Source organism: Capra hircus, chromosome 6 (assembly GCF_001704415.2).
Source record: "Capra hircus breed San Clemente chromosome 6, ASM170441v1, whole genome shotgun sequence".
NCBI classification, from domain to species: domain Eukaryota; kingdom Metazoa; phylum Chordata; class Mammalia; order Artiodactyla; family Bovidae; genus Capra; species Capra hircus.
The window spans coordinates 61,387,435-61,413,928 of NC_030813.1; the positions used below are offsets into that span (position 1 = coordinate 61,387,435).

A 26,494-nucleotide genomic window follows, 5' to 3' on the forward strand; every position below is an offset into this window, starting at 1 on the left:
AACTCAGCCTCTGCACACATTACAGAAGCACTGGGCTATGACTGCCGTTTCTCCTCTCTCTCCCGCAGTCTGTGTCATAACCATCTCTGAAATATTCTTTGCCAAGTACAGGGCTTGTCACATAGCAGCTCTCATTAAGTGCTTGTTGAAATAACTAATTTTAGAGGTAGCATCAAAGAGCTTCCTGGGCCTCTGAAAGAAAACGGCAAAGAAAACATTTCCGAGGCTTCTGTATCAGAGAGCCTTTCTGGTTTGGCCACGGGTAGAGTGGAACAGCTCTGAGAGGACGATGAGGCAAAAGCTGCTTCGGCTGCCCGGCTTCTTAGCTTACAGAACAATGGGCGTGCACGAAACGGGAAGCCAAAGCTAGAAAAACGACAGTTCCCGTCATGCCTCAGGGCGCCGCTCCACTGTCCCCTCTGCGTCACCGCCTCTTCCCCACGGAAGCAAAGCGAGCACTTCCGGGTTCGGCAATAACCTGGAGCCGGTGGCGTTAGGTCGGTCCTGCTGAGCCCTGTTCCGAAGCTCCGCCTTCGTCTCGGTCTTTCTGGAAACCCAGCTTTGCTCTTGGCCGTGCCAAGCGGGTATTTTCCGGCCGTTGCGGGTGCCCTTGGGACAGTCCGCTGCACTGAAGTGGCGAGACCTTTGCTCTGTGAAGGTTCGGAAGCTCCCGCAGAGAACAGGGAAGCTGGTTCCCGGAGTTGCGGCCCCGGCGCTGACCTTCCTTTTTTCCCTTCCCGATTGCAGCGTCTCAGACGCTAGTGTGAGCGCCCCCATGGCGGATACGGCCCCCAACGGCCCCCAAGGGGCGGGCGCAGTGGTAAGTGAGCGGACAGGATCGTTTGGCTTGATTGCAAGTTAGGAAGGAGCTGGGAGTGTTGAAAGTCGGGTCCCAGGCGTTCCACCGGCTTATTGCTTTTGGGACTGGGATTAGTGATAGGGGTGGGGGTGGGGAGAGAGCCGATCGTGAGCTAAGACGTTAGACGGAGCTAAAGTTTCTGATTCGGCAGCGACAACAGGCGAGCCTCCAGCAGTGGCCCTCACTTGTATGCCCACCTGAATGCCGAGGACAGAGGGCCTTTTCGTCTCTTCCCACCCTTCGGTCTCTGTCCTAGGTCCCACGGTTGAAGATGCGACCTGAGATTGTGCTGTGACACACGCCTCATTACGCACATGCGTGCTGGCAGAGAACAGGTCTGCCGCTTTTTAAGCAAAAGAAGGAGAGCGGTTTTTTCTCTTTTCCTCCTTCGTCATTTTACGAAGAGAAATATTAAGCTTATGTAAACTTTTATTTCTAGGATGCATTTCTTCTGCTTACTGTCTTTTTTTTTCTTTTTGGTACCAGAAGCAAAATTGTACTTAAACACTAAGCATGTGAATTGAGCCAGTCACTTTTTAAAAAAATGTACAGCATCTCTCTTTGTGCACACCTTTTTTATTTTGCTGAACCATTTCAGAGTTACATGCGTCATTATAATTAACCCATAATGTAGTACTTTTGTAGAATATTTTTGTACAGACCACAATGCAGTTACCTCAAAAATTGGTGTAGTTCATTTTGCAAATTTAACGTTGCTACCTGTTACCACCAAATATACAATTCATATTTAAATTTCCTCAATTGTCTTTTAAATTTCTTTCTTCTTATCCAAACTCAATCAGAAAGCTTGCAGGGTGTTTACTGACCTTTGGTCCCTTTCAGTCTGGAATAATTCCCTTGTTCTTCTCTTCCCATTTTTGTCTTTCCAGACCTGTTGTTTTGCAGAATGCACCTTAAATTGGAATTGTCTAATTTTTTGTACCCCCCCCCTTGACTAGATTCAGGTTAAATGCTTGGTAGGAATATTAAATAAGAGAGATTTCGTTCTTCTCAGGGCATTTTATATATATCAGGAATCATCTTATGTTGATTTATCCCATCAGTGGAGTTTGGTCATTTGACTTTGGTGGTGTCCATCAGATTCTCTATGGTAAAGATAACTTCCTCTCTTTGTGAATAAAGAGTATTCTGTGTCATGATACTTTAAGATTATGTAAATAATTTTTCACCTCAATATTTTTTTCACCCAAAGATCCATTGATATTTTTTGCCTGAATTATTTGTCGTGGTCAGTCAGTTCACTCTTAAAATGTAAACCAATACATTTTCTTAGATCTTTTTCTGAACTATGTAGTTAAAAAATGCACATGCATAAAAGAGTACGAGGTGAAATGCAAAATTCAATGATTTATCACAAAATGAATACCCTAAACAAATAGATTTTTAAAAAATGTTCTAAAATTAAATTTCAGACAGTTGTGTACAGTCTGAATATTTGTAGAGAAACTGAGCACTGTAAACTGGATTCATCCTTCCACTTGACTTACTGGTGAACATTTAAATTTACAAGAGTAACATGTCGTAGGTTTGGATAGAATAAACCCCAAGGCATGTATCTGAAACTACCTGCATACTGTTAGAAAGCCTGCAGTAAAATTAAAAACATCCTTGAATTTTAAAATAGGCTTGTGTTTCTTTCCCCAAAGTTTTTTGTATCTTCTTCTAAAGAGAATTAAAGTTAGATTGGTTCCAGCAGTGTTTGAGACTCCAGGTTAAAACCTGTTAGGTTTGAAATCCTTTTTGTGTAAACATTGTTTCTAAAACATTATATAGAATACAGAATAGCAAAATCCATCACACATAGTAAAAGTAAGTATTGTTTTTGTGAAATTTGTTTTATTTTATATACTCACATGTTTATGTTGGGTCTTGATGTAAAAATTGTTTATGTAGATACTATCCAAAAATGTAAAAGCCACTTTAGAATTTAAATATGAAATACAGTTTGAGAAAATAAATTTTAAGTTATTGAATTACTGTGATGGACATATCTTTTAGCAAAATACAGCAAAAGAAAAGATAGAATGAGAATAAGTGGAGAAGAAAGTGATATGTGCATGTTTAGTCTAGGGCCACAGAAATCTGTGAAAAACTTGTCAGGGAGCTTTCAGGAGAAGGAAGAAACTCACTAATGAAGAAACAATTGCCCTAAGAGTTATACCTAAAAAAACCAGTTGGTACAGGAGCGTTGAGACATTTTGAATAGGAATAAAATTGCAAAATAGTCATCCTTTAAAACATAATTTGCAAGCTTAATTTAACTACAGTATTTTTCTTTTTAAATTCAGCAATTCATGATGGCCAATAAACTGGACACAGCAATGTGGCTTTCTCGCTTATTCACAGTTTACTGCTCTGCTTTGTTTGTTCTGCCTCTTCTTGGGTATGTATTATACGCGTTTCTGCTGTTCAGTCATTTTTTTCTGGAATACCTTTTTAGATACCACACTTTGTTAAACAGCCAGGGGTTTGATAAATAATAAAACACATGTCTCATCCTTAAAGGTACTAATATTCTAGTAATAGTACCAACTGGAGGTATAATTTTATATTATGTGCTTTGTGAAAAGTAACATCACATTGAAAATCTGAGAGGAAATGAATGTGGGGATGAGTTCACGGTTTTTCGCCTTTTTGAGTGTTTAAGAGGAAGAATGGCTGCTTTCGAAAATTCAGTTGGATATTGTACATCAGTTATACTTCAGTAGAGATAAACATTCAGTTGGGTATATATGTAAAATGATGCTTCTAAAAAGCTTCAGTAGAGTCACATAATTTTTTTTTCTATTCTCAAGTAATAGATTTAGGTATTAGGTGTTGTGCAATTATGATGCAATTCACAAAGGAGGAAGAGGTATGGTAGCTGTTTACGTCTCCTGATGATCTCTCCACTGTAATTCGCAGGTTGCATGAAGCGGCAAGCTTTTACCAACGTGCTCTGCTGGCGAATGCTCTCACTAGTGCTCTGAGGCTGCACCAAAGATTACCACACTTCCAGTTAAGCAGAGCATTCCTGGCCCAGGCCTTGTTAGAGGACAGCTGCCACTACCTGTTGTATTCACTCATCTTTGTCAATTCCTACCCTGTTACAAGTATCCTTTTATACCGTTTTGACAGTGAAATTGCTTACTGAATGTAGGGAGATCACTTTTGATTATTTTTTTGCTACTGGAAGGATTCGGCAATGAGGGTGTTCCATGAAGCCTGGGTTGGTTAGTTTGTTGGCACTTCATTTGAAAGCAGATATGTGAAGTGTAAGAGTTTCTGACTCTAAAATGTGAAGTCCAAGTTTTGAAGAGGTGATTGGGAGTTTTAAACTTTTTATATTTGATCTTATAAACTTCTCTGTTAGCAATGGATATTGCAAAATTCAGATTCAAAGCACAAGCCCATGGAGGACTTACATTTTAATATGTGAGTTTCTTTCATTTAATTCACACCTTCTTTAGGAAGATACCCAGATGTCTTGCTTTAAGAAAAGAGACATCCTTAGCTCTGTCTTTTAACTTTCAGTAAGCTAGAAACAAAAGGAAATTAATCAAGAAATAACTTATATTTAAGCCGAGAATGAGGTAATTAATAAAGTAAAAAGAAATTAGTATTTGCTTTGAATAGCCTGAAATGCAAGAGACGCTGGTTCAATTCCTGGGTTGGAAAGATCCTCTGGAGAAGGGACAGGCTACCCACTTCAGTATTCTTGGGCTTCCCTGGTGGCTCAGATGGTAAATGCAGGGGACCTGAGTTTGATCCCTGGGTTGGGGAGATCCCCTGGAGGATGACATAGCAACCCACTCCAGTATTCTTGCCTGGAGAATCCCCATGGACAGAGAAGCCTAGCAGGCTGTAGTCCATGGGGTCGAAAAGAGTCAGACACAACTGAGCCACTAAGCACAGCACAACACAAAGTAGAAAATAAGGACAGACCCATGGAGTTTTGGAATTTGTAAGTTTATACATTTCAGAAATATGTTGTGGGATAATAGGTATTTTTTAAATGGAGGGGAAGAGATTCTGCAGTTTGATGTTTGGGAAGCAATAGATTTAACATTGCTAAACAGATTGTTCACTGTGGGACCTTTGATATGGTAATGTGCATTGTGAGACTAAGAGTTACCAGTCTTTGCTAAACTTAATCATTTTAATCGGTTGTCCACCCAGCTACCCAGTTCCCCTTGAATCATCCCTCAGGAAAATATTCTGTACTTTAAGAAGTGTTGCCCTTAAGTGTTCTTGAATATTTATGATACAGCTGTACATAATGGAAAGCACAATAAAATATGTCTCTAACACGAGTCTTAAGGAAAAGAGAATGGAAGGAAAATTTTTTTGAGCTCTTGTTTTGACAGTATATGCGACATTCTAAAGAAAATTATTATGAGCATTGTATTATTGACAAGTACACTCAGGCTCAAGGAGTTTAAAATAACCTGCCTGATAGCACATTGGCAAGTGAATAGTAGTGTAGGTAAAACTCGCTAGATAATCCTTGTACTGCAGCTGTAAGCGATTAGCACGTTTGTTGACATATCATTGGATTGACCTGTTTTTATCAGCCACATTCATTGAGGTTCTTTACAATCAGCAATATTAAAATTCTTGCTTTTCTGAGATATAATGGGAAATTATATAGAGATTCTTGTTTCTGCCCTTAGTAGCTTAAAACTTCCTTGAAGAGAAAAATAGAAATGGTAGAAACTGTTTTCTAGATATTAATGTAGAGCAAATTGAAGACATCAGTTATGACTTCTGGGACATTTATATTGAGTGAATCCTGAGATGCTGCCAAATAACTCAATGACAGTGAAGACAACCTCTCTGCCTTTTCTGTCCAGTTATCTGCTATGCCATCTCTAGGGAATGTTGAAGATTAAGGATTTAATGTTCTTTAATTCTTACTGGGAGGGGAGTATGTAGTGGGAATAACATAAGCTATTAATTGACAAGAAATACTAATCTGATTCCTAAAGTAGTTAGGTATTAGTAAAAGTGAGCCCAAAGTCATGTTCTGATCTTTGCTCTTAGAAAGGTGATATATTGTCCTATTTCTATTATACACTCTTTGTCCCTTGAATTTTCTAAATAGTTTTAACAATGAATGCTAAAATTATGAGTCTCTTATCAAGGATTTCTGAACTATAGAATGTTAGAGATAGGACTTATTAGAAACCCCTAGCTTTGATCACTGCAAATTCGTGCAACAGAAGATGGAACTTGGCCTAGGGAATTGAAGTTAGTGTCAGAGCCAAGAATGAGACCCAGATATCTTGACTCTGAATTCAGGATTCTGTTAAAAGTGTAAAGCTTTTTTTATGTACGTGTGATTTCTTAGGAAATTGGCATTTTATTTAATTCTTATAAGTGACAGGGAAGGTTTGGTCAGGATATTAATTGAAGAACTTTTATGTTAGAGAGTTAGAATTCTTACAACACTTGGCTGTGGGTCAGTGTTTTACTTGCCAGTGGGAACTTAGGAACCTTTGGGTCCTAAATGATGAGTATGGTTATAATGAATTTGATACTCAGATTGTGTCATAGTGGTCATCATTTCTCTCACACCAAGCTTCCAGTTGGTGTAGAAAAATATCATGGATTATTTTTTAGAAATTGCTATTGAGGACAAGTGTTTTTTCCATTTATGATTAACAGTCTGTATCATTTCATGGAAATAACTTGGACAAGTGGGGATTTTTTGTTATCAACCTAGCAGAAGTTGGGATAAATAGAGTATTTTGAGCAATTTCCACATTTTTAAAAAGCTAAAAGAAAATTGTATATATTATCTATCACAAAAAGCCAAATAATGAAACTTAAAATAAGGATTCTTTGCTCATGTCTATAATTAAAACTGATGAAACTCTCAATTGAGCATATATACAAACCAGGTATACAATGTCTTTTTTATTTGTACAGATTGAGAATACCTTAACCATGAAAGCTTGACTATAAAAGCTTGATTGGAACCGTATCTCAAAATAATGAAGTCCTTGTAGGAAAAATGAATTAAAGATCTATAGTTGAGGAAAATTTGGGAACTGCTTTTTAAACCATTACCCTATACTCTTTCTTAAGTTGTTGAAAGCAGTACAGAGACTGTGTTGGTATTTGATGGCTACGGTATTCCGTCCAGAATGACCATTGTGGGGTTAAAAGCCATATTACTTACTTATCATTTTGAGGTGGTCTAGATTTTAATTTAATTTAGCAAATGTTCACAATATGTTATATACTAGAAATAGGGGAAAAAACCTTTTCACTGTTCATAAAAAGAACTGTGGGTTTAAAAAAAATGTTTACAGATTAAAAAAAAAACACTTCATTTTATGAAGTATCAGTAAAACAGAAGCCATCACTGAACTCATTTTAGCAGATGCCATTTCAGATCTGTATACTTGAACATAATACATACCCTGTTGTGCAAAGTACTTGATGAATTTGTAATGTTTTCCTTAATTATTTTCTTCAGTGAGTATTTTCCCAGTCTTGTTATTTTCTTTGCTTCATGCTGCCACATACACAAAAAAGATCCTTGATGTAAGTAAAGCAATGTTGGCCTTGTCTTTTGACTCCCGGATTTACAGGTAGTTGACACAAATTTGAGTTCCAAGACATTTGGGCACGTGTCTCAGAAAGTTCCTATGTTCCTTACAGACCTGCTCTAAATTCGTGATTTGAAAATTTTGGAATTTTTTATTGTTTCAATAAAATAGTACATTTTGTCATAATGGATTGTAGTTAAATCACTGCCCAGTTCCTAGAGGAGTTTCAGAAGTTTGAAATACATTAGATAAGTTGTCAGAAGTCTTGTTCTGTCAGTGATTTTAACATACTAGATGAGTAGAGTGTACTGAATTTCTTTACACTGATGTTCAAAAATACTGCGTTTCTAAAACATTTTCTTATTCCTGAGTCGGAACATTTAGTCTAATAACCTCCATGTGCCAGGCAGATTGACTGCATATGCACTGAAGTTTAAATTAAAATATCCAAAAATTTGCCTTGTGTTGGCCTTTTTCTTTATCTCCATAGTTCTTGGGTTATAGCAGTAAACTGAACTTTGTGATTTCTATCTTTAATTAACTAAGGAATCTTAGTTAATTAAAGATACTTTCTGCATAGCCAGATTTTGTTATGGTTGAGAGAAATCACCACCACTTTTAGTGGAATAATCTAATCTTTCTTAAGGAAAACGCATCAATGAATGAAAAGGGCTTTTATTAAAATTCTCTATTTAATTCTTCAAATATAGAAAATACAGTGAAGCAGGAAAATATGTTAACTTTTGTCCCTAAAATATAGTTTGTAAATTTTTATATCATCATTTTCAAATAATTGTCTTTTGATTGCATTGCATGTTAGATATGCCATTTATCTAAGGAAAGAATAATTGAGTGATCAAAAATGCTTTCATGACTTCTAATATTTATTTTCTTACGTTTTAAGGCAAAGGGCTCAAATAGTTTACCTCTGCTGAGATCTCTCTTGGATAAATTAAGCACTAATCAACAGAATATTCTGAAGTTCATTGCTTGTAATGAAATATTCTTGATGCCTGCTACAGTTTTTATGCTTTTCAGGTAAGAATAAAAATACATTTATTTTAGGAGGCTGATGTCCATGTGAATATAATAAATGTATCAACTCAAGTTTTATGCTGCTCAAATCTGTTGAAGTAAATACTGGTATGTAGAGCTTGATGGATCTTAGCAATCATCTTCTCATGTGATAGTAGAGAACTACTGTGATAGCACTACTACTGTAGTTGACTATAGTAAACCTGGGAATTTGTCTTCTTTATTATTCCCTGCTGCTGCTGCTGCTGCCAAGTCGCTTCAGTCGTGTCTGACTCTGTGCGACCCCCATAGACGGCAGCCCACCAGGCTCCCCCGTCCTGGGATTCTCCAGGCAAGAACACTGGAGTGGGTTGCCATTGCCTTCTCCGATGCATGAAAATGAAAAGTGAAAGTGAAGTCTCTCAGTCGTGTCCGACTCTTAGCGACCCAATGGACTGCAGCCTACCAGGCTCCTCCGTCCATGGGATTTTCCAGGCAAGAGTACTGGAGTGGGGTGCCATTGCCTTCTCCGTATATAGTATGAGTTATTTAACATTTTGGAAATTATTTTCCAAATAACTGCTTTTGAAAGAGTCTTAGAAAGGCTAATTTAGTCCATTGTAACATTACTGAGATTATTTTTCCCATACTGGAGAAAAATCTGAAAAGTTAAGGTCTGATATTGGTAGTTGCCTACTGCCACCTCCTTATTTTGTTTGTTAGTTATGAGAAGAATGCGTAAGTAAAGAAAACCTTCTTTTTGAAAATAGAACATTAAGATAGTATTGACCTCAGTCTCTGAATTCTTGCATTTAAGTTATAACTACATTTCTCTCAAGAGGGCAAGGCTGATTCATGTTGTACAGCAGAAACTTAACATTGTTAAGCAGTTATACTCCAATTAAAAAATAAATTTTTAAAAATGTAAAAATATGTAAAGGAAAATAGTTAAATAAAACTACATTTCTTCCCAGATTATTGCTTTTTCAATTTTCAGTTTCTCAGATAATAGGACATTACAGATAAAAAACTAAAATATCATTTAACTATGAATGCTAGTTGCAATTCTGTCCTCTCCTTCCCAGAGCTAAGGAATTTGATATGAGTACATATATGTAGTTATTTTAAAGTACTTACACAGATAGGAAATGTGTATTATTATTTTATGGGTGTGGGGCTTTGTTTCGTTTTTATTGTACATCACGGGTATGAGTTGTGTGCACCTTGCTTCTTTCACTCATATAGTATGTTTTTGTGACCTGTTTATATTGACATTCACAGTTCTGGTTTGTTTTGTTTAATGGCTGTATAGTGTTCCATCATATTATTATGCTACATTTTATTAATGGCCATTTGTTTTCAGATTTTTACTTTTCCAAATGTTGCTGCAGTAAACATTTTTTTTAACCTGTCTGCTTATACTTTTGTGTGAATCAATATATACTTTTACTGAGTCTAAGCTGGATATATTTTATATTTAATAGACCATGTACCAAATTGCCCTCTAATAGATCTATGTTACCTATTTTCCATAATCTCATTAGTTTGTAACAAACATTTTTATCTGTGAAATATTTCATTTTAATGTTCATTGCCTTGATTAACTAGTGAGGTTTTTATATACCAACGGTTACTCCTTTCCTTAGCAGTGTTTTTAAGCTGGTAAGAGAGTTTTTTAGATTTCCTCATAAATACATCTGTACCATTGTTGTAAATAATATTTTCCTCTGAAAATTCCAGGATCACCACATGTTGTTAAGCTGTGGGGTTCCAGACTAGATAATATAATTTAAATAGGGTCCTAGAGTGGTACAATGGAAAAACTTCTTACCGAGTGTCAGGGAGCTGGATTCTGGATGATTTGACAGTTAACTAGGCCTTCTGGGCCTTGTTTTTGTACATTTAAAAAACTAAATAACTTTCAAAAATCCTTCCAATTGTAACGTTCCATAAATATTAAGTATAGAATTTGATGCAACTGTATTTGTCTATTATTCTCCTCTGGAATTTTCACCCTAGAAGTTAATTCATCTTTTTGTGATCCTCATCATACACTTAAACATTTTAACTGATGAAAGGAACTTTTTACCTTCGTTCTTTCTTGCTCATTTTTCTGTTTCTTGGGTCGCCTGGTCTTGGATATCCCCAAATTCTGTGATTTGCTTTATGTACCTGAGTGAAAGTTAAAATGTAGCTACCAAAACTAACTCTATTTGTGGAGATAATTGGTGTCTATTCAGGTTAATAAACAGAACACTTTGTTCTCCTTTTAAGTAAGCTGAAGAGAATTACAATGAAATGCTGAGACGCCAAGCACATTTAAACAAAAAACCTCATTATTGGAACTGTAGTGAATTTTTTGTTGGCATACCAAGTTTTTACTATATTGGTATATTAAGTCAGCTGTGGTATTTAGTCTTTTATTTAAACACTTACAATGTATAAGTTGATCTTAATTTTTAAGATTATTATAAAGGAAATGAGAATTTATCAAAATATTTAAATAGAAGAATCATGTTATTTTTAAAAAGTAAAACTAAGTAATGAAGTATTATTCAATTCCCTAATAAGAGAAGCTATTAATGGTTCAAGTTTGTCACTTGACTTTAACACAGATTATAAAGTTAAACATTTCAAGTCATTATTCCTTAAATGCTACCTTTCATGGTAGAAGCACCGTCTAATATTAGAAGGCCTTGTTATTAAGTTGAAGTTGTAGCAATAATGCATAAAACTATATTTAGAAATGAACAGTTTTTGAGTTTATCTTATACATGGAGTCTGTGAGTTAGTTTATCTTACATAATACACACACATGTGCAAAGACAGATAAAAGGATGGTCATTTTGGGTTTGTTCATTAGTAGAGAGCATGTTAGTACATTCATAAAATGGAATATTTTAGGTTGTAAAAAGAATAAGATAATTTGTGTGTTGTGATAGGGGATGATCGCTAAGATATAATACATTTAAAGTTAGTTGAGAACTGTGTAAAGTATTCCCCATTTATGTTTGAGGTGTGCGTGTTTAAAGGCATATATGTTTCTTTCTGTTCCATCTCTTTTTTTTTTGGAGTATAGTTGTTTTATAACGTTGTGTTCGTCTCTGCTGTGCAGCGTCCTGAATCAGGTATATGTGCGTATGTCCTCTCCCTGTTGGCCCTTCCTCCCGCTGCCCCGTCCCACCGCTCCAGGTCATCGCAGAGCACTGAGCTGAGCTCCTGTGCTTGCAGCTTCCCACTAGCCGTCTGCCTTGCACATGGTGATGCTGCCCTCAGTGTGTTCTGCCCTCTTCTTCCCACCCTGTGTTCACACGTCCCCTCTCTGCCTTCTCTACATCTGCATCTCTGCTCCTGCCCTGCAAGTACGTTCATCAGTACCTTTTCTAGATTCCATATATATGCGTTCATATATGATATTTATTTTTCTCTTTATGACTTATTCCCTCTGTATGACAGACTCTAGGTACATCCACAGGGTTCTTCATCTTTAAAATAGGAATGATAATACCACTTCCTTCCTAGAGTTAACTGAGTTCAGTGCATTAGAGTGAGCACTGCGTTTTAGCCATTATATACACTTGTTTATGTAAATTTCTGGAAGGCTATATTAGAGACTGCTGTAACTTTGATTAAGGAACTAACTTGGATGATGGACAATTTGTGTTTCATTGAATATTCTTTTCTACTTAATGTGTTCTGTAATGCCTCTATTTTTTCAATTTACAGAGTTAAACTTTTATCACATGATTTATTGGAGAAAGATATATTTAGTTATAAATTTGTAATCATGTAAATTTTTATTATGAAAGTAATATAGTTGGGGGGGCAGAGAGGCTAAAAAGGAGAATTGCCTGGCAGTCCAGTGGTTAGGACTCTGTGCTTCTACTGCAGGGGGCTGGGATTTGATCCCTACTCAGGGAACTAAGATCCCACAAGCTGTGTGGGTCTGACAAGGGTGAGTGGGGAGGCTAAAAAAATTTAACCTAAAAATCAAACCACAGTTAGGATCTTGATGCATTTATTCTACCCCAGATTTTGAAAATATAGTTGTAATAATATGTATAGTTTTATATCTTGCTTTGTTCAGAGTTCCTGTGTAGTTTTCAGTAGTCAAGATTTTAAGTAATTGCATAATGAATCCATCAAATATACATATCATTTACTTAGCCCTGCTACCCAACTGGGCTTCCCTGGTGGTTCAGATGGTAAAGAATCTGCCTGCAATGCAAGAGACCCAGGTTCAATCCCTGGGTGGAGAAGATCCCCTGGAGAAGGCTACCCACTACAGTATTCTTACCTGGAGAATACTTGTTGCTGTGTTTTATTTGTGGTTGTTTAGTGAACATCTTAAGATAGTTTTTCCTAGGAAAGGATTCCAGACTTAGAATTTCAGAAACATGTATATGACTCTTGGGGTATTATGATTGTCAGTTTAACCAAGAAAAATAAATAATATAGGCTATGTTTAGCCTATACTTACATTTACTAGTGAGCCTATATGGTTTTATTAATTTTCTTATTTGTTTATACCAAATAAACTTTTCATTTTAAATATTTTATAAAAAGTTTTAAAACTTGATTACCAATTATTAGTGGCAGTTGTTGAAGCATTTATGTAACATTTTCTGATTTATTTAGTAGCTTTAAAATAACAATACCTACATGAATAACTTGGACTTAGATATGATAGATATTATTATGATCATTTGATGAATGTAAACACACACATTGTCCAGTTAAGTTGCCTTTAAATGTTGAGTATACATATGAATCGATAATGTATATTTATTTCCCTTGTATTTGTTTATTTCAGTGGTCAAGGAAGTTTGTTCCAGCCTTTTATATACTATAGATTCCTTACTCTTCGATACTCCTCTCGAAGAAATCCATATTGTCGGTAAGCTTGTGATTAGTTTAAATCTATTTTATTTATTAATGGTATTGTGAAATATACCATTTGTAACTTTTAAGACTTGTTTAACTTTTATGTTAGAATTTAGAAGCAAGCAATGTTTTGCGAATCTAAGTTCTAGAATTGATGAGGTGCTTGCTTTTCAGACATTAAGACTGAAGTTTTCTTGACCACTTCTAAAACAGTGCTAAAGCGTAAGGAATTTAAAACTGTGTAGGACAAAAGTCCCCCTCTCCTGGTACTATCCTAGTTGAGGAAACACATCGCAAATAAGGAAGGAAACAGTAGTGCAGGATGTGGTATTCACATGTCAACCTGTGATGAATTTCATGTTTATTGTATCAGTACTGTAGTCGGCAAGAGGGGAGAGATCATTAAACCAGAAGAGAGAAGAGCCCAGGAAAGTTTCACAAAATATTTTAATTTGTTCTGGAAGGATTAAAGACTTTCAATAGACAGTGAGAACAAGGAAAAGCATTTTAGGTAGGAAAACAATAGGAGCACAAGTTCAGAGGCAATAGATAAACACAGTTTAAGGGGCACATATGGAGACCTATTTGACCGGAAGGGAAATACAGTGGTGAGTGGTTAGAGCAGAGATTTAAAGGTATATTGGAACCGTATCGTAAAACTTCTTGAGCCTCAGGGTAAGAAGTTTGGAACTTAGTACTTTTTACATGTAGAGGAATGATGGTGGGCTACAGTCCATGGGGTCACAGAGTCTTAACACGACTCAGCAACTAAATGACAACAACATTTATTGATCATTTTCTGTGTTGCCTCATTGAAACTTCACTGTGACTCCAATAAGTACATATTCCCATTTTTCAGATGAGGAAGGCTCTAAGAGGCAGTATGTTCTTTTAAGGAAATGGTAGGAGGGATAGCTCATTAGATAACTTTCACATTCTTGCTCTCTTTTTTTAGACCTAGTTGAATTTGCGTAAGTCAGATGTGAAGATTATGTGACTCAACTATGAAGGAAATACAAATCATCCCTAATCTCAGCCCTTAGAGAGCCATTTATTAAATGCATTTATTAAATGAATATTTTCCCCCAAAAAGGACACAGGTGTTGATTTGGGGAATTTTAATTCTGTATGTTGTCTGCAGTACATCCTGGTTATTACTTCTTTCAGATTCTTTAGTGAAAAGTCGTTATCAGCATTTACTCTGGAATCATGTTGCTTTTTCATTGAGTTTCTGAAAGAAAACATATTTTATGTTGCAGGACCTTGTTTAATGAACTGAGGATTGTTGTTGAACATCTTATAATGAAACCTGCTTGCCCACTGTTTGTGAGAAGACTTTGTCTCCAGAGTATTGCCTTTATAAGCAGACTGGCACCAACAGTTGCATAGTGTAACATCCAGATAAGTTATATATGATATAAATAAGCATTGTTAGCTGCTGGTACTTCTGCTAGGGATGGATAATTCCAGGTGTAAAACTGACCTCAATGCAATTTACATAATTTACATAAAATGCATCTCAAAAGTAATCATTTTCCTGGCATGTTAAATCAAGCCTTTCAAATACTTTCTGAGAAACTTTCTTGTGATGTGTTGTTAATAGTTAAGGAAGTTTGAATCTTGTGATAAATGTATCAAGAATTCTTTAGATGCTGCTGTGCCTTTATCATGAAGTACATTTATTTGTCTGGTAAAAATAGCTCTAAAGTTTGTTGTCATCTAATTGGTAACCTGAATTTACATCTGGCATGAGTTCATTATGATAATATTAACATGTAAATTCAGTATACTTTGAGACAGTATTCTTTTGCCATTCAGTAATTTTGGTTGATGGTTGTAACAAAAACACCTCCCTCCTCCTGTATTTAATTTCAAAGTGCTTTTATGTAGAGTTTGTACTGCTTCATTAGGACAGATTTATTTTGGATTTCTTTATGTATCTTATACTATGAGCTTCCAAAATTTTATTTTCATATTTACTTCTGTGGCTTTGGGTTTTTTTTCTTACAGGCCCAGCTGAAAGGTTGTTAACCAACTGGGTAAATACTTGTGGTCACCTAAGCATTTTACATCAGCGAGCAGTAGTCATACAGTTTTCCTCTCAGAGACAGGTTGAATAACATTTCTCAAATAGTAAATCTTTCTTTTAGGATTGTGGATACAATTACTTAGATCGGATTCTTGACTGCCAGTTTTCTCAGTTTCCTAGGCTTGAATTTTTATAGACAGTTGCACCAGTTCAGGTGCCCTTTGAAAGGAATGTAAGTGAAGATTGAGCTGTGACTGAACTCTGTATCTGTTCTGAAATAATAATGAAGATCATACATACTTACCTATCAAATTTCATTTAACAGATTAAATAGAAAGGTTTATAGGTGTTGGTTATTGATTGGGAATGGGGCCAGAGGAGTTGTGGGGGAAATAGTGTGCATTTCAGTCTTGTAATGCATGGATGAATTTAGAGGAATTGAATGTATTATGCAACTGTGATTTGAGTTGTTTAACATATGAAACACATTTGTTGAGCTTCCATCAACTCCTTTTTAAAATTCATTCTGACCTTTATTTATTGCATGATTGGAAATGTTTAAAACATGGCAAAATGTTAATGCAGAGTAACGTAATGGTTTTTGTAACCAGTTTTCTTCTATGTGCATGTAATTTGGATTTCTCAAATATACTCAGTGACTTAGCAGTAACATCAGTTTTCTTTTTATTCAACTTTTCGGTCTATAGAAATGTGATACCTTCTTGATAGCTCAACTGTAACCAGCTATTTTTGTAATTTTGTAATATTATCTACAAAGTTAGAGAAGCCTCATAATACACAGTCGATTGTTGGGGGGCACTCTCATTGTCACTATGTGTAATCTGATGGTTTTAAAAACTAAATTTTCTAGAGCAATAAATTAACTTTAATGTTAAGTAAACAATATATTATTTCTAATGATGTTTTTAAAAATTTGAATTATATCAAGAAATGGCAGCTGAAGGCATATTTTTCTTAAGTTACTAAGTTTCTTTGTTTTCTACAATTTTTTTATCTTGAGATAATTTTAGATTTGTAGAAAAGTTGTAAAAAATAGTAGAGTTTCTGTATATCCTTTACTCAGCTTCCCCTTGTATTAACAGATTCCATAAGTATAGAACATTCATCAAAACTAAGAAATTAACCCTGGGACAATACTATTAACTACTAAGATGTGGAACTTAAATTTCACCAGTTTTTCCATTTTTTGATTTTCTTTTTTTGTGCTCTCTTTTAACCATGATTGTTGTTTTTAATGATCTGTTAAGTATGCCTCTGTTTTTATTTTTTCTTCTTTATTTTGAAAATTATTATTGATCAAAAAGATTTTCCTAAAGGAAATAATTTAGATGGGTTTTAACAAAAAGAATTTAACATTAATACTATTAAAATTTAAAACTCTGTGTGCTTCAGAAGTTGAGGCTTTTATCATATAATGGGATTATACTTCTGATATATTTTTTAAAGAAAAGTTTGGCTTATAAATAAGCTTCCCTGGTGGCTCAGATGGTAACAAATCTGCCTGTAGTGCAGGAGACCCAAGTTCAGTCCCTGGGTCGGGAACGTCCCCTGGAGAAGGAAATGGCAACCCACTCCAGTGTTCTTGCCTGGAATATTTCATAGACAGAAGGGCCTGGTGATTACAGTCCATGAGGTTGCAAAGAGTGGGACACAACTGAGCAACTAACACTTTCACTTTCCTTTCACTAAACTCATGAAAAAATAAATCCTACAATTTGAGCATTGCCAGATGTTTAGTTTGCATGAACTTAAAGTTAGGAATTTTGCAGTACGAATATGTACAGTCAGCTCATTCGACATCTAAAAGTACAGTGTAACTTTATATCTATCAAGTTAAAATGAAAGAAATGCAGGAACTTCCTTGGTGATCCAGTGGTTAAGACTCCACCAGTCCAATGCAGAGTGCGTGAGTTCAAGCCCTGGTCAAGGAACTAAGATCTCACATGCTGCAAGGCCAAAAAAATAAAATTGTATGTCTTGGATGTCATTTACACAATGCAAAATGTATAACAAGAAAATTACTATAATAGAATATATAGAATGAGTATACTAGGAAAAGTTACAGCTGCTGAATTTATTTATAATACAGCATAGCTGAATTTATTTTTATGTGTTTAAAAACAGTTGATTTAACATCTAGACTATCTGATTGTTTAGGAAGTTTTATAGTGCTGCTGTTTAGCACTTTTAAATATTAAACTTTCTTGGACAGGGCTAGGCCTCATACAGAATCTACTTTATTCTAACAAAGATTCTGTATTCCTTTTGTATACTTGATTCCTCATGAATTTTAACTATTTAACATCAGTCCAAAGAGAAATTTCTTAAATGAAGTTTGAGATCAGAATGAATGAAACTAATTTTGAGGGATTGTGGTAAAGATCCTTATGTAATATTAACAGATGTGTTTTAATTAACATAGGTCTGAAGCTCCTCTCCACCCCTACCCAAAGCCCTTTTTGATCTGCTAGCTTAATGCTGTCACCCAAATTGAGGCTGATTTTTATTCTGTGGTGAAAACCTCAAGGGAGAAAGTAACCAGTTATGTTGATGAGCAGTAGGTGGCACTCTTTCCTCAAGTAGTCCCCAGCTGTTTATCATGCCATGGTGAAAGGTTAAATGTCACTAAATCCTGAGTCAGCCATAAAACTAAGGACCTGAATTCCATGATTCTCTTTAATATGTAATTATTCAACGTTCAGTAAATATTTAATAAGCATTTACTCTTGAGTACATTTTTTAAATACAAAAATGTTCAAAAGCTGGAATAAGTACCCTATTAATATCTGCTTCCTAGGTAAATAGAATAGGCCACAGTTAGTGGTATTACTCAGATCATAGTCTCTCTGCTGTTTTTGTTTTTGTTTCCCTAAGTGCCTAATTTACCTAAACATGTCAGTTATAAAATTTTTCTTTCACCTTCATTTTAAGGTATAGAGAAAATGGTACTTAATTTTTTTCACGGTCATTTTGTAGGTAAACAAGGTACAGCCAGTTCCATCTCTTAAAATTAAGACTTCCCAGTAATACAAAAGCATGTTGATAATTTTGGATATTAGGAATGGTGCCTAGATTTGTAAATTCAGTTTGAGTTACAGAGACAGCTAATTTCATTTAACACCTTACTGAAATTTCTCTAGAATTAAGAGAATTCAGAGAGGCTATACGATAGCATAGTTCAATGGATTTAGTGTATACTAAAGGCATATATGTTTTATAAATCCAGAAGTTGTTTCCAGAAATTATTTTAATGAGCAGTCCTCTTCTAATACTCTGGGTGGAAAGTTGTAATTGGATCTGGTATTAAGGATAAGAAAGAAGCTGCTCAATGTTTGGGATGTTTCCTGGTGGTAGTTATTCTGTGACATGTGTATCTTCTAAGCTGGTATTCAGGAGGGTTCTTAGAAGGAACACATCTGTGTGAGGGATTAACTCTAGAGTAGTCTTTCTCCTCTTGGGCAGTGCAAATAGGAAAACTGACCTGCACTGAATATGACTTGATGTGACCAGAGATAAAGTACAGTATTTTTTTAGTCTAAAACAGTTCCTTTTTCTTAGGAAATGATAGGAAAAAATTGTTGCTAGATATCTTTGCTGGAATCTAAAAATTACTTTATATTCCAGGAGAAAGAAAGGCCCAAGAATCATTTTACTTTTTCCATCATAGTTTTCTGAAGCTACTTTTTAAAAATACATATATATGCTCAGTACTTTTGAACTAACTTTTTGTTTCCCTTGGTTCATAACAGTTTAAATTCCAAACTTTTGACTTTTCTTTTTTGTAATTTTAAGATAAATGCTTTTGACATGAATTTTTGCTTACGTTTATATTTGTAAGTTGAGACCAAATGGGCAATGTCTTAGGCAGGCAACATTTGTGATATGTATATATTGGAACAAATGTTAAAGGGCCACAAAGATTAGAGAGTCATAGAAAATTGCTTGATTATAATAAATGCATTGCTCTGGTGCTCTATGTAATGGAATATATTGAACTAAATTTGTATATACAGTTTGTCAGCATTTCTTGGTAACTTCTCTTGATTCCATTTTTAATATCTAATATTATACAGGTTGGGGAGTTATATACTCTTCAGGCCAATACTATCCAGACTATATAAATTTATAAAATAAATTGAAAAATTCATCATTACTGTATATTCAAGACCAAAGCACATAAATGCTAATATAGGGCTCAGAGGGGAAATATACTGCTCCTGAATATTTGAGAAAATGTGAAGTCCTTTCAAGAGAATCTAATAAACATAATAATCATAGCCTGCTGACACTAAGGAAAAAGGACCTCATTCACTCTTTCTTTTATGCAGTGATTTACTGGTCCCTACTGATTTCCAAATTGGATCACTGTAGTAAATTATCTATGCTGGTACCTGTGAAAGTAAGCCCTGGGATCCATATTTGTTTTGTGTTCTGCTTAAATCAGCAAGAATGATAAATTTGATGGTGTGAAATTGGAAGTGTCAAGGGCTTTCTCTGTTGATTGAGCGAAATAATGTCTCCACTTGTAATTTATTGTGACCCTTTTCCACTGTATGTGCTTTGTGTATCTCGTATTTATTTCAATACAAATTAAATTGTTGTTCCTTCATCTGTATTGTTATATCTAAGGTTTTATTGATGTAAAAATCAAATTGTGTAATAAAAAAATCTCTCTGGATTTAAGCTGATTTGAAAATGTTATGTTGCAAAAAAACATTTACAATTAGAATTTAGTTTTCTATTGTGCTTCCTTGCCTTATTGTTAGAATAAGGTGAATTTGAACTCTTCTGTTTTCTTCAGCTCATCACAAATGAGAAGACTGGTATAATTTTGTGATCTAGTATGAAGCAGGAAAAAAAATGTGGCTAAGGTGAGACTGGAAACAAAAGAAAAATTATAGTTGTATTTCTTAGCTATTGGCTTGCTTGCTCCCCTGTACTTTTTTATCTAGTGAAATTTACAGCCTAATGGATGAGTTATTTGTAACCCTAAAATGATTCGCAGTATACAATATATTCCGAGTCATAAGTCAACACAGGATAACATAGAAGAAGATACTCAGTACCTCCCTTCGAGGGAAATGTTTAGAGTTGGCGGTTATTTTCTGTGGCAATTTTAATAACTGTTACCAAGCAAAACACTGTAAAGGTGAGTTAAATCTTTGTCCACTTAGAGATTATAATCTGAGGTGCATAATGGAAATCAGCTATATAAAGGCAGTTTTGATAGGTAAACAAATAGTTTTAGGAGAATTGATTTCCTCAAGATTTAGTGGTATAAGGTCTTAGAAACTAAAATATTGTTAGTTCATAATGCTCTTTCCCTTAGCATATGGGAATATTTGAAACTATTTAAGAAGTAATTCTGAGCTTTGGGAAGCGAAAGGTCGTTTCATTCTTTAAGCTTGATTGAATGAAGAGACTCCTCAAAGAATGGTCATCCACGATCCTTGAGAGTCACCAGTCTGAACAGGTGATTTGTCAGCAAGTTTCTGTCTGTTTTTTTTTTTAACCTTTTATGATGAGGTGTTTTTTTGTTCGTTTTTGGGGGAGTTTTGGCCTTGCTTCAAGATGCGTGGGGATCTTACTTTCCCAACCAGGGATCAACCTGTGTCCCCTGGCAAGGAAGCTTGGAGACTTAACCATTGGACCACTAGGGAAGTAAGTCCCTGGTGAGTTTTGAACATATATAAAATTAGAACAGTATGATGAACTTCCATATTATCATCATCCAGCCCTCAGAATCCTCTACCGTGGTCGTCCCTGTGTATTTTTACTTCTATTTACCTTTTCTTCTAGTTTAAACAACTCACACCATTCTTTTCCACTTAGTAAAAATTGTGTTTCTTATTGCTACTCTTAAGTCACTTCAGTCACGTCTGACTCTGTGTGACCCCATAGACGGCAGCCCACCAGGCTCCCCCATCCCTGTGATAAGGATCCTTTTAAAGATTGGTATTAAATTAACAGTAGTTAATCTAGGTCTTTTCTACTGAATGGCTAGACATGGTTGACTAACAGTAAGGCCTGGACATGAAAAAGGCTTAACAATTTTATAACAATAAACATGACATGAAGGGAAGGGAAAATTGTAGTGTCTTTCTGTAAAAGGAAGACTTTTCCCCCTGAATTGTCCTCAGAGAAAGATACAAACACCACCACTGTTAGGGGAAAGTGATAAGGAAGATTTTGCCTTTCCACTTCACTTTCTCCCTCCTAAAGGAGACAGTGTATCTAAAGACTTTTTCCTTGAACACAGAGAGTGTGGGGCTTTGGTGGGCCTCCTGGAAACGGGGGCTAGGTCAGTGCTTCAAATGAAGAGAGTACTATTAACCAAACATGGAGGTAAATAACTTGGCATTAAATTCTTTCAGTTTAGAACTCTAATCATGCCTAGACTTCCAAGAGTAATAGGCCATTTCATTTAAGTAATAAACCCTCAAGACAAAGAAATGAAACTTGTGCATGCGGGCTCATTGTGGATCTTGTAGGAATCATGCACATATGTATATACATATATGTAATTGATTATATAATTATGATAGTGTGTGTGCTCAGTTGCTCAGTTGTGTCCGACTCTTTGTGACCCCGTGGACCGTAGCCCACCAGGCTCCTCTGTCCATGAGATTTCCCAGGCAAGGATACTGGAGTGTGTTGCCATTTCCTTCTCCAGGGGATCTTCCCAGCTCAAAGATTGAAACCTCGTCTCCTGCTTCTCCTGCTTTAGCAGGTGAATTCTTTACCACTGAGCCACCTGGAGAGCCCCGAAACCTGTAGTGATCCAGAATAAAATGGAAATCTTTTTTTGTCATTAACTCATTAAAAAAAATACAGTTGTATTAAAGTTGTATATGCAGGTTTCCCTGACCTGAAACAATTGACCCTGATAACTGAGAATTATCAAGTTCATGTTTTACAATTCAATTTAGTAATATCCAAAATACATAGTTCATCTTTTGAAGTGTTTAGAAATTACCCTTTTTACCACTTTATCTGAAAAACTAAGCTTCCTTTTAGGACATAACTATTATTGGGCCTATTTTGAACTGATGTTTATAATATGAACTTTATGTTTTCCTTTCTTGAGGACAATCCTCAATTTAAAAATGGAAGCAGAACATTTCTTACAAAAATATTGGAATAGTTTTTAGAAAAATATTTTAATTTGGGCACTTGGATGTAGTTTATAACTTTAGTTATAAATTATGTAAACTATAATAATTTTAGTTATTAGATATATTGCTGAGAATAAAATATTCTTTCAAAATGAGTAATTAAACATTTACTCTTATAATTAGAACCCACCAGAGGACTTTCTTTCTTTCTTAACAGAAAAAAATATTAACCTCTTAAAGATCTCTGTGCTCCTTTGTCACAGACCTTCTGGCTCAGATGCCTTTTGTGCAAGAAAATACCTAAGTTTTAACCCAACAATGCTTCAATTTTATTCATACTCTCTTGCCAGCAATTTTCAGTTTTTACCAGAGAGAGCAGAGGAAGGGAAAGGAAAGGCAAGTAGGCACATCTCAAGGAAAGGGAATCCTCAGGCCCCTGTGGCCTAAGGCTTAGCTACATGGCTCCCTGACAGCCTTGCCCTCTGCTCTGAGGTATTGAAAGGCAAGTCCAGGAAAAAGAACTCTAACCCTAAAGCTCTGCTGAGGTGAAATCCCACCAGCAGCCTTGGAAGGCCAATGGGCGAACCGTCATTCCACAGACAGTCCTGTTTCTCACCTTATCCTTGTCTTCATTTCCTTTTTGTCCAAGGGCCTCAAGACATCATTTGAATCTTTCTTTTGGCAGTGACCTCAACATTTACCCATGGTCCTATTGCAGCCACCTGGCAAAACTTCAACCTCTAAAGACTTCCCTGGTGATCCAGTGGTTAAGAATCTGTCTGCCAATGCAGGGGACACAGGTTGGATCCCTGGTCTGAGGAAGATCTCACATGCTGTGGGGCAGCTAAGCCCTCAGCCTCCACAACTGCTGAGCCCCCGTGCTGTAACTACTGAAACCAGGGTGCCCAGCCTATGTTCTGTAGCAAGAGGAGCCACCACAGTGAGAAGCTCGCACACCACGACTAGAGAGGAGCCCTCACACAGCAACAAAGACCCAGCACAGCCAAAAATAAGAAACCTCAACCTCCAAGTTCAGTTCAGTTGCTCAGTCATGTCTGACTCTGTGACACCATGGACTGCAGCACGCCAGGCCTCCCTGTCCATCACCAGCTCCTGGAGTTTACCCAAAATAATGTCCACTGAGTTGGTGATGCCATCTAACCATCTCATCCTCTGTCGTCCCCTTCTCCTCCTGCCCTCAATCTTTCCCACCGTCAGGGTCTTTTCAAATGAGTCAGCTCTTGGCATCAGGTGGCCAAAATATTGGAGTTTCAACCTCAATATCAGTCCTTCCAATTAACACCTAGGACTGATTTCCTTTAGGATAGACTGGTTGGATCTCCTTGCAGTCCAAGGGACTCTCAAGAGTCTTCTCCAACAACACAGTTCAAAAGCATCAATTCTTCACTCAGCTTTCTTTATAGTTCAACTCTCACATCCATACATGACCACTGGAAAAACCATAGCCTTGACTAGACAGACCTTTGTTGACAAAGTAATGTCTTTTCTTTTTAATATGCTTCCTAGGTTGATCATAACTTTCCTTCCAAGTAGTAAGCGTCTTAATTTCATGGCTGCAGTCACCATCTGCAGTGATTTTGGAGCCCAAAAAATAAAGGTCTGACACTATTTCCACTGTTTCCCCATCTATTTGCCATGAAGTGATGGGACTGGATGCCATGATCTTAGTTTTATGAATGTTGAGCTTTAAGCCAATTTTTTCACTCAACCTCTAAAGTCGTACCTAATACCTCCTGAGCTTTTCTTTCACAGCATGCTATTTTTCCTTTACACTTTTTGTTAGAATTGTTCAAATCTTGTATGTCCTTTCTTATTTCTTTTACTACTGAATACTCAGAAAGGTATGCTAGAGTCTCACTGTGATAAGAGATTTGTCAATTTCTCCTGGAAATCCTCTCAATTTTTGGCTTATGTATTTTAAGGCTGTATTACTAGGTGTAAGCAACTTTAGACTTTTGTCTTCTGGTTGAACACTTTATCATTGTGTAACAGCCCTCTAACGCTAGAAAACAACTTTTGCTTTAAAATCTGTTTTGTCTGATTTTAATCAAGTACACCAGGTTTCTTTTGCTTTGTTTTTGCCTGATGTGTCATTTCCCACTCTTGTCCTTTCTGTTTTAGATGTGTCTCCTATAAAGCGTTATTCTGGATTGTCAGCTCAGTCAAGCTGGGAGCTATATTTTCCCAGGATTTCTCTTTCTGGGTTAGAGTTGGCTCCGAAAACAATTCTGTGTGAGAATTGAGTGGTAGATGTGAAGGTTTGTACCTCCACATTTGTGGTAGAGTTGAAGGTGTGTAGACAGGGAGAAGGATAACTGCAGTAAATGCCCCGTAGGGTCTAGCGTGTTCTTTTTGCCCTTCTTCCTCCTGAGGGCTGCTCCTGGTCGGCTTCTACTGCTTGTCTGTGTACCCACAGAGAAGGTAGCCCCACTGGGGCAATACGTCCCCAAATTCCTATTGTTTGCACTTTGCAGATGAATGGGCAAAGCTTTTTTCTTTTTTTCCCTACAGTCCTCAACACTTATGTGAGTGCTTAGGAGCACTAGTCAGTATCTTTCATTCTCTTATCTCTCCTTTCTGGATGTTCAGGTCTCTACCTCCTCATACAATTTTATAAAATCTACTTTCAGTATAAATTCTATGTCTCATAACGCAAAGTTCCGTTTCTCTGCCTGAAACTTGACTAGCAGTAATGTATAGCTACATTTTTAAAAATGGTGTGGTAACTCTTTTTTCTCTGTGTAAAACATTGCTTTGAGTTTTAATGTCTATTTCCCCAAGACAGCCTGGCCTGCACTCTACTTGCATAAATTTTACAAGCTAGTTTTCTGCTGCTTCTAGTTTTAAACTTTAACCGTGTTTCTGATGACAAGGAATGCTGCAAAAATACTCTAATTCAACAGAGTTATGATCACCAAATATCACCAAATAATTTTTATCCATTCTACAGTGTTTCAGAATTACCAGCTGATTTCTAAACACAGAGTAGATACAGATGTTAATGGTGGTTAATCTGGTATGTTTCTTATAGCAAACTGATAACTTTTTAAGTGCATCATTTAGTCCACTCATAATTAATGTTATTACTGATATATGTTGGAAAAGGGCTTGGCAACCCACTGCATTATTCTTGCTTGGAGAATCCCATGGACAAAGGAGCTTGAAAGACTACAGTCATGAGCTCACAAAGAGTCGGACACGACTGAAGCGACTGAGCGCTGATATATGTGGGTTTATTTCTAGTGTCTTATTTTGTGCTGTTCTCTGCCTTTTCTGTTTCTTTTTTCCTTGTTTATGCCTTTTGTGTGTGTGTGTTTATTTCCCCTGGACTTTTTTTTAAAACTCATTTCCCCCACTCTACCATTTTGGAATTTATACACACTTGCTGCCTTTTTTTCCCCCATAAGCTTTAGAAATTTAAACATGCATACTTAACAAAGTTTTGAGTTAAAAAGATTTAAATTTGCTTTTACCAAGTGCCTTGGGGCACTACCAAACTGGGACCACTTTAAACTGAATTCTTAGCTCTAGGTTTTTTTTCCCCACATAAGAAATGTAAATTCAGGGCAGAAGTTCTGGCTTGTAGTATTAAATTCTTAGGGGAGATTTTTCTTCCCTTCACCTGATACCAAGGTAGAAAAAGGCAACTTTGCTAGCTGTCTCTTTAGATTTCAAATGCAGTCATCATTTTACAAACTTCTGTTAGAAGCCACCTTCCCTGGTGGCTCAGATGGTAAAGCATCTACCTACAATGTGGGAGACCTGCGTTCAATCCCTGGGTCGGGAAGATCTTCTATTGAAGAAAATGGCAACCCACTCCAGTACTCTTGCCTGGGAAATCCCATGGAGGGAGGCTACAGTCCACGGGGTCACAAAGAGCTGGATATGAGGGACTTCACTTTTACTTTCCTGTTAGAATCCCCTCCTTGGGTGGGGCCTCTTTATCTCCCACCTTCAGTGTCCTGTTCTGGCTCCCACCTCTTACCTTAAATTT

The 26,494-nt window shown here is 36.3% G+C and overlaps 1 protein-coding gene across 1 annotated transcript; it reads left to right on the forward strand.

Annotated features, from left to right (window-relative positions):
* On the forward strand, positions 464-20,047 carry TMEM33 (transmembrane protein 33). Its single transcript, XM_005681561.3, has 7 exons — positions 464-820; positions 3,169-3,263; positions 3,785-3,972; positions 7,344-7,411; positions 8,321-8,454; positions 13,244-13,327; positions 14,574-20,047. The coding sequence occupies exons 1-7, from the start codon at positions 776-778 to the stop codon at positions 14,701-14,703; spliced, it is 744 nt and encodes a 247-aa protein (XP_005681618.1). The 5' UTR covers positions 464-775; the 3' UTR covers positions 14,704-20,047.